Source organism: Marmota monax, unplaced genomic scaffold (assembly GCF_021218885.2).
Source record: "Marmota monax isolate L192 unplaced genomic scaffold, Marmota_monax_Labrador192_F-V1.1 WCK01_AAM20220418_F8-fsc00035, whole genome shotgun sequence".
Taxonomy (NCBI): domain Eukaryota; kingdom Metazoa; phylum Chordata; class Mammalia; order Rodentia; family Sciuridae; genus Marmota; species Marmota monax.
The window spans coordinates 1,387,194-1,400,078 of NW_026691961.1; the positions used below are offsets into that span (position 1 = coordinate 1,387,194).

The following is a 12,885-nucleotide window of genomic DNA, read 5'->3' on the forward strand; positions in this document are numbered from 1 at the left end:
AAAGTGATCATTTAAATGGGAAGCTTTTAAAATGCATATATTCCAAAGAGGGCTGAGGAACACTTCCCCAGGAAACAGGAACTTCATATAATTATCTTAGGACAAGAGACTATATGTAAATAATAGCTTAATAAACTTTTACTCTGCCTTTTTAAATTGGTAATGTGGGAGAAAGTTGTCCATGTATTGAAATCACTAGTCAAGAGATTCAGGGCAGGTTGTACTAATTAATCCCCAGGAAATTACACTTAGGCTAAAACCAAGAAGGCTAGTGATTAGTTACTCGGATATTTCATACCTAACACTTTCCAATTCAAGATATAAAAAGCTTAAGCAGACTTTATTAAAATTACATGTGGAAGTTCTCTGCTGAACTCATCTGGGCATGAGTCCTGAAGAGCTACTCAAATATGCCTTTTCCCTTTGAATGAATCCATGTCCCCAAGCAAAAATTAACTCTATCAAGATAGAGAGAAGATTATTTTCTTAAGTAAACAAAGACCTTAAAAAGACAATGTGAAACACAGGAAATTATTACAAGAACTTGTTACTTGTAGCAGCAGGATTTTTGTAGAATCTTTAGGATTTTCACTCACTGGTTTCGTTTTTTTTTTTTTAAACCAGAGATTAAACCCAGGGGCACTTAACCACTGAGCCACAACCCCACACCTTTTTGAAATTTTATTTAAAGACAGGATCTCACTGAGTTGCTTAGAGCCTTGCTAAGTCCCTGAGGCTGGCTTTGAACTTGTGATCCTCCTGCCTCAGGCTCGCTCCTGAGCCTCTGGGATTACAGGCATGCACCACAGCACCTGGCACTTTAGGATTTTCTATACATAATATCAGCTTATCTGCGGAGACAATTTTACTTCTTTTTTTCCAGCTTTAATTTTTTTCTTTCCTTCTTCCATTTCTTAATGTTTCAGTTTTGGTATATTTTGTCTTTCTAGGCATTTGTTTATTTAATTTTGGTTATCTAAAAAATTATATCAATATCCTGATGAATGCAGACACAAAATTCATTAATAAAATATTAGCAAATAGCATTCAGAAACTCATTAAGAAGACTGAACACTATGATCAAATGGATTTCATACCAAGGAAGCAAAGTTGGTTCAACACACAAGGATGTCCAATCTCACTACTCATATTCAAAATAATTCTTAAAACTCTAGTAGAGCAATCAGGCAAGAGGAAATTAAAAGGATGCAAATCAGGAAAGAAGTCAAATTATCTGTTTGCTGATGACATGATCCTATATCTATAAGAACCAAAAACTTGAGTAAAAGACTTTTAGAGCTGATAAGCAAATTCAGCAAAGTGGTAGGACAAAAAAAAAGGTGGGGGGGAGTAGAGAAAGGAGATAGAATGGGAAGGAAGATGGATGGGAAAAGAGAGAAACGGTGAAATGAAATTGACCAAATTATGCTATGTACATAAATGAATATACCACAGTGAATTTTACCTTTATGTATATTTATAAAGCACCAATTAAGAAAAAAAATAAACAGAAGGAAGACCAGCAGAGGGAGTGGCGCAGAGCGAGGGTAGAGGGGAGGAAAAGTGGAAGTACTGTGGATTGAAATGGAACAAATTATATTCCATGGTTGTATGATTATGTCAAAATGAACCCCACTATGTGTAACTATAATGCACTAATAAATTTTTTTTAAATGAGTGTTAAATTCCCACATATTTGTGACTTTTTCAGTTTTCCTTTTTTTTTTGATTTCTAGTTTTATTATATTTTGGGTCCATAAGGCACTCCAGGATTTCAGTATTTTTTAATTTACTCAGGCTTGCTTTATAGCCTACGATTTGGTATATACTAGAGAATGTTCCATGTGCACTTGATAAGGATGTATATTCTGATGCTTTTTATTGGAGTGTTCTTTATATGTTATGATGTCCAATGAATTTGTTGTGCTATTCATATTTCCATATTTTGTCTGGCTGTTCAATCCATTATTGAAAACGGTACATTGAAGTCTCCTAGTATTACTATGTTTTTTTATTTCTTCAATTTTTAAAAAATGTTGCTTCATTTATTTTGTGACTCTGACTCTTGCTATCTACATATTTATAACAACAATTATTTATTGTTGCATTAACCCTTCTATTAATGTACAATATCCTTTTAGTCTCTTGAAACACTTTTTAAATTGTATTTTGCTGGTATTAGTTATCCATCCATCTCTATGTGGTTATTGTTTGTGTGGAATCCTCGAACTTTCGACTTTTTGCATCTTTTGATCTAATATATCTCTTCTAGGCAGTATATTCTTACATCATACTTTTAAAATCAATTCTGCCGTCTCTGTATGATTGAAAAGTTTGATACACATACATTAAAAGTAATAACAATAAAGAAGACTTATTTATTTTGTTATTGTTTTCTGTGTCATATGGCTTTTTGATACCACAAACAGGAGACTGTGATGAGTGTTGCTTTAGAAATTAGTCAAACTTTTCTGTTGATTTGCATTTCAGGTGGATATAGCTTAAGTAGACAAAGAGAAACTACACATTTGAGACTGTTCATTTTCCCAGATACTTCACAAAAACAAAACACTCTAATTCTTCCTTATCTAAAAAGAACAAAATAATGAGTAATCTTATGGATATCACTCTATAATTGATCTTATCCAATGAAGAGTTTGGAAACTTTGAACAAGCTACTCAAAAATATTGCAGCTTCATGGACACTTTCAATTCTACAAGAAGCATCTTAATTGCTCATCTGCCCATAAATCCCAGACAGATGATAATATTTCTTATATTGCTTATTTCATATGCCTAGAAAAATGTCTCTGTCTCTCTCTCTACTTGTTTTCTCCTTATTCTTTCTTAGAGCTGAGGAAAGTGTAGGGAGAAACACACACTTTTTAAAGGATATTTTTCTTTCTGTTCCATTACTCCAAATGTTCTTGGTGAAATTATTCTTTTTATAATTGGAGCATAAGGACTTTATGTTGGGTTGTGGAAATAGTAACACAACTCATCCCTCAAACACTGATGTTGATTTAAATTTGATATATTAAGGAATAAAATTTGTGTGCATATATTTATCTGTATATGTACACCTCCCTTCTGTTTGTGACAATGTTGATTTGCTCCATGACTTATGCTTTTCTTATCCATAATCAGCTGCTGAACATATGATACTTTTCATGTTTCATTGAAACATTCAGAATATTCAGGAATAGGTCCTTATACTTACCTTGATAAATATTACTCTTGGCTATTCCTAGGAAATAAAAGAGGAATTTCACCAAATGACTTTAGATTTGCACATGTTATACATATAGGCCTCTAATCTAAATCTGCAAATAAGGGGACACATTTTCTCCCTTAGGGAAATCTTTATTATATAAATATATTTGTGTCAATATATATATATATATACACACACACAAGAATGTCCCTCTATGTATACAGGTGTAGTCGAAGAAAGACATGCAAGACATTGGTTGCAACTGAGTCTCATGGAACCTGTTGTTCATCATCATCTGCTGTTAATCCACTAACGGGGTTAGCAAAGGCCAGGAAGACTTGTTCCAGGGTTATCTGACTGATGGAATAGTCCTCTAAATTGAATCACTCTTTAGCTTTCTCCAAAACACCAAATACCTTCAATGACAACAATAAAAATGTGTAGTTACCATTACAATCTCCCCTCCAGCCCCCAACCCAAAGGAGCCTCCCCATCTCTTCCCCAGCTCTTGTCAAATTTATGTTAAGGCCAAAGCCATAGAAAGGGGAGAGGGGTAAGTAGAAGAAATAAATAATTGAGGAACTGAGAGGAAGAAGTTATCTGTTCCCATTCTTTGTTTTTTTTTTTTAATTTTTTATTGTGGGTTGTTCAAAACATTACAAATTTCTTGACATATCATATTCCACACTTTGATTCAAGTGGGTTGTTCCCATTCTTTGGATGAACCTGAACTACTAATAGGATTCAGGCACAACAAATTAAAGCAACTAAACTATAGGAATGTTTGAAAAACAGCCTAAAGGCTCCAATTCCCATTCCACATGACTGAATCCAAATACTTTTAATTATTAATGCTCTCTTAACACGTAGTGTTAGGAGGGCATGGTTTCTATCATCACCTTTCCCCAGCTATTGTCTTTTTTCGGAAGGTGGTAGTTAAGGATCCTTTGATTCTCCTCCTTCAAGATACTATCTAAGAAAGGAAAATAGTACAGGTAAATGATCTCACAGAATTTTTAAAAATATTTATGTTTTAGTTATAAGTGGACACAATATCTTTATTTTACATTTATGTGGTGCTGAGGATTGAACCCAATGCCCCACACATGGTAGGCGAGCGCTGTACCTCTGAGACAGCCCCAGTCCCCGATCTCACAGATTTTGTTTAAAAATTCTAGAATATTTCCACATATATTTAATTATAAAAAGTGGACAAGTAAAGAGATGGGATTTATATAAATGGGATATGACCCATTTTCAGTATTATGTTGAATAGAAATGGCAAGATTGGGCATCCTTGTTTTGTCTTTAATTCCTAAAAGGGGAAAAGCTTGCAATTTTTCACTGTAGAGTATGATGTTAGCTGTGGTCTTATCATAGATGGCATTTTATATGTTGAGGAAAGTTCCTTTTATATCTAAATTACTGAGATATTTTCTTTGAGATGTTTAAAATAATAAAATTGCTTTGAAATTTTCCAACAATTTTTCTACCTCTATAGTGGCTGGCTTGTAGGCTCAAGGTACAGTGGTGGTCTTGGAGACACAATTATGGGGATCCAGCCTGACACTGGATTCTACTGTGATAGGTTTAAAACCTGGGTCTACTGAAGTAGTCTTGATCCCTGGATCCTTTTGATCCTGGGGGGGGGGGGGTCACAGGGACTGATCAGGATCCTGGTGCTGGAAGAGCCTGGGTTCCTGCAAGGTGGCCTGAACTCTAGAATTATAGGTGCTGGCCTAGTGCCTGAAGCTGGGGCTGGTTTAAAGGCTGGGTGTGCATATGCAGACCTAGAGGTTAGTATAGAAGGAATAGCCTAGCTCCTAGGACCTTGGGATCTCACCTTGGGATATAACCTGGGACCTGGGTATACAGAGGTATTTAAGAGCTTAGGTCTGGGATGTCAGTATGTGGGTACTAGCCTTGATCCTGTATCTGTAGGGGCCAGCATGGAGATTAGGTCTGTAAGTGCTGGTCTGATGGCCCTCAGAGTACCAGACTCCAAGTCAGTACCTTCAGACCGAGCTTCTAGGCTGGCCCTAGTGCTAGGCTGACCTCAGCAACTCCAAGCTGCCCACCACTCTCAATGCCAAACCAGTCAGACTCTGGACTATCCCCCACACTGTGCTGGCTCCCAGACTGCTGGCCTGCTTTTCCATACCAAGCCAATGCCCATAGTCTTACACATCAGGACATTAATATTCTTTTATTCCTATATAGTACTTCTCACATATTTTGTTTTTGATTACTTTATATACATTTCTAAAATATTTTCAATTTTATGATATTCTCTCACCTAGAACTCCTTCATTTAAGCTTAGGTCTAAAGTTAAAGACATCCAAGACTCACCAATACATCTTTTTAAAAAAATATTTTTAGTTGTTGATGGACTTTTATTTTATTTATTGATATGTGGTGCTGGGAATCAAACCCTGTGCCTCCTCACACATGCCAGGCAAGTGCTCTTCCATTGAGCTACAACTCCAGCCCTCCACCAATACAGATTATGCAGAAGCTTTTCCAGTGATTTCAAAGGTGATAAAGAAATTTTTTGTTTGTTTATTCTCCAGAAAGGGCTTTTTGTGAGTAGAATTCCTTGAGTTTTTATGTGTTCATAACTCTTTGTGACTTTCATTCTTGAAGGTCATTTTGGCTGCATATAAAAACCTTGTCTTACATTTTGCTTATAATTTCTCCTAAGAAAACATTTTAGCTATGAATCTGAGGTCTATCTAATTTTCTTTACCTTTTCTTTCTTTCCCTGCTCTTTTTATTTGTATCCAAAGGTCCCCCTTCTCCTGTTATTATTAAAATACAATTATTTATCTTGGTATTGATATTAGGTAAATTTTTCTGTTGTCCAGTTACCCTTCTAGTATTAGGTTTGTCTTCTTTATTTCAGAAAATTTTTTAAATGATAGTTTTTAATATTTCTTCTATCACTTTACTTTCTTCTTTGTGGACTACTTTGTACTTGGATTGGATTGTCATAGCCTTGCTTCTTACATATTTGTTCCCAAATGCTTATCTATATGTCTGTCTGATGTTTTCCTACTTTCCAGTCTCCATTTCCTTGTACCTTCTATGCTATTTGTTCTTTATATTTATGTATTTATGAAATGTTTACTTTTAAAAAACCTCTCCAATGTTGTTGCTGTTTTTGAATATTCTGTTGTCTAGTCATCTAATTTCTTAGCCCTTTCAATTATGATTCAGGATTTTCTTTCATGGCATCTATCTTATTTGTAGTTCGTTAGATTCATACTGAAAGATAATAGATTTATTTCTTTTGTGGTATTATACATCTTCTGTGTTTTCATTAGGTTTTGCTCTTATCCTTTTCTGCTAGTCAAAGTTTTCTGTGGGGTTCAATTATAATCCTTATGTTTGGTCACGTTTAAGTGAGATGAATATTCTTATAGTTTTGGAAGGAGATTCCTATGTAATAGGTGGATCAGACAAAATAACATTCTTATCTTCATAGCTATAAGATTCCTTTCTCAGAGTCTTTTGGGATGTGTTTCTTACTGCTCACTCTCATGTTTCAGTTCACCATTAACTTATTTTTTTTTCTTTCTTGCTTTTCCTATTTTCTTTTTTGGCTGTTAAAGAATTTTCTTATCTTTGTTTCTCAGCCAATTATTGCATTAAAGATATCTTGTTTAATTTTATCAATTTCTTATTTAAGTTTACCAGAAGTGTTTCTTGGAGATATAATCTTTCTCACTGAAGAAATGGAATCATCTTACTTGTGCATGAAAAAATAATATACAATCATTAAATTTCCTTGAGATTGTGTGGACTCATTTTAAAAATTCTGATTCCTCTGGCAAGACCTTTTTAGAAGAGTACATTCTGGCTGCCTTTTGCTTATAACATTTATTCCTTATTTATTTACTTTTAATTTAAAGATCTTAACTGGCTACATTTTGGGGGCAGTGCTTCATTCCATAAAAATAGAATAAGTGGGTCCTCTTTCTTCATTTTAGATATTAATATTTATGTATAGATTTAGTATTAGTTAATTTTTAAAATTATTTCATATTTCAATAGCTATTTGCTCAAGGACTAATTACAGATGAACTAGATGACCACCACTTTACACTTAAAAATATGTCTCAAACCATATTCTTGTAAAAGTGCTTGTGTCTACAAGTTGCTAGGACAGTTTATGGTAAATGAGGTTTTCTGGTCATAATTTTCTTTGTGGAGATTTAGATACCACATCAAATAGAACTCTAGTACTAATGAGTATTCAAAAATATTTGTTGCATGAATGAATAATTGAATATTTAATTCTTGATGTACATACCTATCTGCATAGATTTTCATAGGCACATCATAATAACTATGACCAATGCTGAGATGATTATTTTTCCACATGTTCTCCACTCTGTTCTACAATCTATTTTATCTATTTTCTGATCTACATTCTTACAGATGTCAATAACTTGCACAAAACTGATGTTGAAGACATAAATCATATGCATGGTGAGAACAACAAATATGATTTAACACATCCCTAACAAAGTTAAAGCAACTGCATTTACCTGGAAATGTCATTTTGATGAAATATTTAAAATCCTCTAATTTATCCTCAGTCTTGACCTTGACTTTCAGGATATGAATATCACCAAACTTGTTCTTGAGGTGCTGAGGGCTGCCCAAGCACATAAGTTTCCCCTTCACCATGATGGCTATCTTTGTACAAAGGGCATCACATTCCTCCATGCTTGCAAAATAAGAGAGCAGAATAAAGTAAGGCTAAACAGTTTTCCTTTGGAGGACATAGGGTTGAAACAGCCAAGATTTTGTGATTCTATTTGCAATCAGAATTTGAACCTACCAATCATCAAGCTCATAACTGGAAAGTGTATTTTTAAAAAGTGATAAATAATAGTATTACCCAATTCTCAAATGTAACATCTTCTGAAATTTCCTGTCTACTCTGGAGTTTTAAACATACTAAAAATTCTTAGCCATTCCACTCATTAGAATTAAAATGAATCCTAATTCCTAAAGAGAAGCTCATATACATATGCAAGTTTACCATCCCATATTCCTGACCCCAAATAATTTCTTCTAGAGCCACTACAATTCCTGCCAGCCTTAAACAAGCCCCTCAATGAGCCACACAGACTTATGGGAGGTTATAATGATAGCTTTTCCACTTTCACGTGTCTTTGTCACTGTGTTCCAGAGCAGGCGTCGGGCTACTGGGTCCATACCAGTAGATGGCTCATCCAGAAAGATGACTGAGGACTTTCCCATTATGGCAATAGCAGTGCTCAACCTACGTTTGTTTCCTCCACTTCATGGTCAAAGGAGCAGGGATAGAAAGTAGAAGAAGAGACTATATATATCAGTTATTTAGGAAAATACTTAGCACAAATATCCCAAATGCTGAGAGATTCAACAAATATTTAACATGAACATCCACTGTGATGATTAACAATGCAGCAAGTCCAACTACAGATTGTGTGTGTGTGTGTGTCTGTGTGTGTGTGTGTGTGTGTTCATTTTATTTTGACATGTAGAGGAGTGACTTTTATGTATCTGATTCGGGCAGCATTATCAACAACATTTATTTACTCATTCTTAGGTTATCATGGTTTCCCAGGTACATAAACCCACCATTAATCATAAGGCCTATATTCCTCTTTTGTTTAGAAGACAAAGAACCATAGGAACACTAGGAATAAGATGCTCCCTCTTGAGTTTCAGAGCTGCAATTCAAATAGAACTAGGATTTTGAGTTTCATATCTGCAAAGGGAAAATGTGGAACTTGATGCATCTGCCTTTTTACTTGAAACTGAAATCTAGTAGGGCATTAGACAGTTTCACAATTAGTAGCTGTGATACAGGGACATAGGTGGAGCTGTGGTTATTCATTTCAAATATCAGGAACACAGAGGAGAAACACTTCAAGATTAGCAGCATCATTAACAACAACAATAAAGCAGCACAATGATTTGCCTGTAGGTCCTGATAATATTGTCAGCATGTGGCTCCAATTCCAATGAGCTCAAATGTTTGTTCACATACAGATGAATCTGGTGCTCAGAAACTCCCCATATTCTGGCATACATGATCATTATTTCCTGGCCAGTCATGTATTCCAGCAAAGCGTCAAATTGAGGACAATAGCCAATTCTTGACTTCACCTAATTATAAGAATTACTTTAAGTAAAAACCTACATCATCCATCCTACTGAACATCCATGGATGAGACAGACCTGCAGTCCTCCAGGTCATGCTTCTAAGAGTCCTACCAAGAATTTTTCTTTTCTGAAGGGCTACCAAAGTATGGCTCTTGGGCCAATTATAGAACACTATAATAATAGTTTCCTGTAAACAGTATTAATGATCTTGAAGATGAAGAAGTTAAAAATAAAATTTCAGTGCCTACTCAATATTGAAAACTGAGATGCTCCCCTCCTCAATCAGGAGTTCCAAATGGCATGGCTACCATGGATGACTTTACACTGCTCGATCTGCACAGCCATGTGCACATCTTGTTCCACATCAGGCTGAACTCAAAGCAATGCTCCACAAATAGGAGACTAAAATGAGTGTTGCTTCAGAAATTGGTCAAACCCTTTTGCTGATTTGCACTCAGGTATACACCGCTAAAGTAGCCAGAGAAAAGTTGTGAATTTAAACAAATATTTAATTTACATCGACTAGATTATTCATGCCCCTAATCCTGGCATAGTGCAAGCTTCCCCAATCTCTAGTGGGATAAAATAAATTCCAGTGGACTTAAAGGAATCCCTGCACTCTCATCTTCATTTTTCTCTTTTCCTCCTTTAAAAAAATTAAATAAATAAATAAAATTAGAAGGTGATACCTCTGTTCAGGGAAATGTATAGACAGGCTCAGAAAAGACCATATTGCCCTAAATTTGTATTTGGGGCTGAATCCAAGCACAGAATGAGCCTTGGACAATAAAACCTGAACAATAAAAAACAATGACAACTAAAAAACTGACAGACAACCAGCAATAGTAGGAGAATGGGGAGAATATTATCCCTAGAGTTACCACATTATCAGATTCAAAAGTCCAATTTTCAATAAAAACTCACTAGCATACAAAGAAACAGAAAATATGACCCACCCAAAGGAAAAAAGAAACAATAAACTGAAACTCTCCCTGTAAAAAGACCTGATGGGGGGCTTGGGATGTAGAGGAGTGACTTATTTGGACCCAATGGATCTTTTTAGATAAATGTTACAGATATGAATCTCTTGATTAGACCAAGTAGCCTCTGAAAAAACAGATACCAAGATGTTAGAAAAGAAATTTGGATTGTTCTCGACACCCTCATTGATGAAATGCTCTATATTCAATAATTTAGTACACTATTCAGGCTTTCCTCAGATTTCCTAGCATTTGAAATTTGACCACTTTCTTCTTCTTGAAATTCTCACCACACTTAGCTTCTTCCCAAAGTGATGAGCCCTCTTCTAGATGGCATGTTTAGCCAATGACTAGCTGATAGAGGAATACAAAGGGTAGTATTTGTATTTAGATAGTATCTAAAAGATAGAACCTGCTTTGATTTGCCATCACACTGAAAAAGTGACATAGTGCTTCAGAGCCCTTAGTAATATTGATCAAGGGCTTAGCTGCAACTGAATTGCAGAAAATCTTCTTCTGCCCAGTCTCTCTACCCTTACCATACCTTGTTTGGCATATGTTAGATGCACTGTTGAGAGAATTTTGCCTTTTATTCCAACAATTTCAAAGACATAAAAGACTCTCTTGTTGTAAGTTATGCTCTAATTGCTTCATTCTTTCCTCAAAATTTTCTCTTTTCAGAATTCAATACAATATCCACCAGGATCGTCATCCATTATCCCTAGCCATCTGCCTGCACCCATAAGTCATCTTATACTGTAATATAATCTTACCTTTAGGATATTTTTGGTGATGCTAAAGCCATCAATAAACACATCCCCAGAGGTAGGACTCTGCTCTCCAGTCAAAATTTGGAATGTACTTGTTTTACCTGCTCCATTATATCCAAGTAATCCAAAGCACTCCTGCCTTTGGACTTCCAGGGAAATATTTTTCACAGCCAGAATTACTGTATATGTAAAGTATATCTAAAAAAATTCAGAAAATACAGTTCAGTAAAGAATATTTATGGGTCAAATGCAATAAATACCTTAGACCTATGGGCCACTACCTCAGACAGTTTCCTAAGAACTATCTTGGTAGAATACACATAGATACTGAAGAACCACAGCGAGTCCTTGACACCAATGGCATGCTCTCAGGGAGCTATGAATACAGAATATTTTGGCCATTGAATGATTTACCTTTGTGAGTTCCTTAATAAGCACTGGGGAATTCATCAACTCTTTAGAATGCTCCAGAATTCTCTTTCTCTCATCTTCTACATCTTTATCTGGAGATTCTCCAGATAATTCCTTGGAAATTGTATCCTATATTTTTAAGACAAGAATCATAAACTGAATGGCTTCATGAAATCTAAACCAAGAGATACTATTAAAGATTTTAAAATAGAAGGTGTGGCGAGCCAGCCATGGGCTGTGTGTGGGAGCTGTGAGCGTTCTGAGCACACAAAGTAGACTGCTCTGTCTGGGCTGTGCATGTATGTGTCCCTTTCTCTTGCTCTGCCTTTGATCCCCACACAGTACATGAGATGAGCATGGCCTTCCAAGATGTCAGTCAACCTCCTGACCCACAAGTTATCACGACGCTAGATTCAACCACCTAAAACCTGACTCCTTGCCTCTTTTGAATGGCTTCTCTCCAATAAAATGGTTCAGAACTTGTTCCTCACTCTCTTTCTTGCCTGCCTTGTCCCCTTCTGGAAGCTGTGGCTGAGGACTGGTCCCTGAACCCAAAAAGTTACTTTCTGTGACTGAGTCTTTATTTAGTCAGCCAAAATTCACCTGGAGTGACCCTGGTTGATTTAGTCATGTGATGCTCTAAAAAGGTTTGATTAATTTCCAAGAAACTTCCTGAATCTCATCAACAACTTAACTAAATTATGAAATGAAGGTGGGGACCAGAGAGGGAAAAGTTATTCACATGGTAGAAAAAGTGTGAATTGGCCAGGTGTGGTGGTACATGTCTATAATTCCAGAAACTTGGGAGGCTGAGGCAAGAAGATGGTTGCAAGTCTGAGGTCAGCCTCAGTAAATTAGTGAAGCTCTAAGCAACTTAGTGAGACCCTATCTCAAAATAAAAAATTTTAAGGGCTGCGGATGTGGCATAGTTAAGTGTCACCTTGGTTAAATCTCCTGTATCTCCCCAAAAGTGTAAATTAACATGCTACTATGTGTACTTTAAAATCTCTGAAATATAGAATTCAAAGCATTCAGAGAAATGATTTTATCACGTGGATCCTTACAAAAGAAGCCATCTCAAGAGAGTCGGGAAAGTTAAAGTAATGCATTTGTAATCATAAATAAACTTGCCAAAATTAAAAGGGAATGGGAACTAATAAAACATCAGCAAGGCTTATTTGGACCCATGGATGATATTTTTTAGATAAATGTTACAGATATAAATGCTCTTGATTAGACCAAGTAGCCTCTGAAAAAAACAAATACCAAGATGTTAGAAAAGAAATTTGGCATAGTTTTCAAAAGTGCTTTGTCCAATCATTTCAGAACAAATTGACTATTGCTCTT

The 12,885-nt window shown here is 35.6% G+C and overlaps 1 protein-coding gene across 1 annotated transcript in view; it reads right to left on the bottom strand.

The window, feature by feature from the left end:
* Window positions 1-3,483: 3,483 nt before the first annotated feature.
* LOC124093507 (phospholipid-transporting ATPase ABCA3-like) overlaps window positions 3,484-12,885 on the bottom strand; it is an 82,286-nt gene continuing 72,884 nt past the window's right edge. The window contains 7 exon segments of the mRNA XM_046445970.1: window positions 3,484-3,630; window positions 4,114-4,187; window positions 7,766-7,947; window positions 8,356-8,526; window positions 9,193-9,380; window positions 11,131-11,325; window positions 11,542-11,667. Coding sequence (XP_046301926.1) covers window positions 3,484-3,630; window positions 4,114-4,187; window positions 7,766-7,947; window positions 8,356-8,526; window positions 9,193-9,380; window positions 11,131-11,325; window positions 11,542-11,667 — 1,083 coding nt within the window.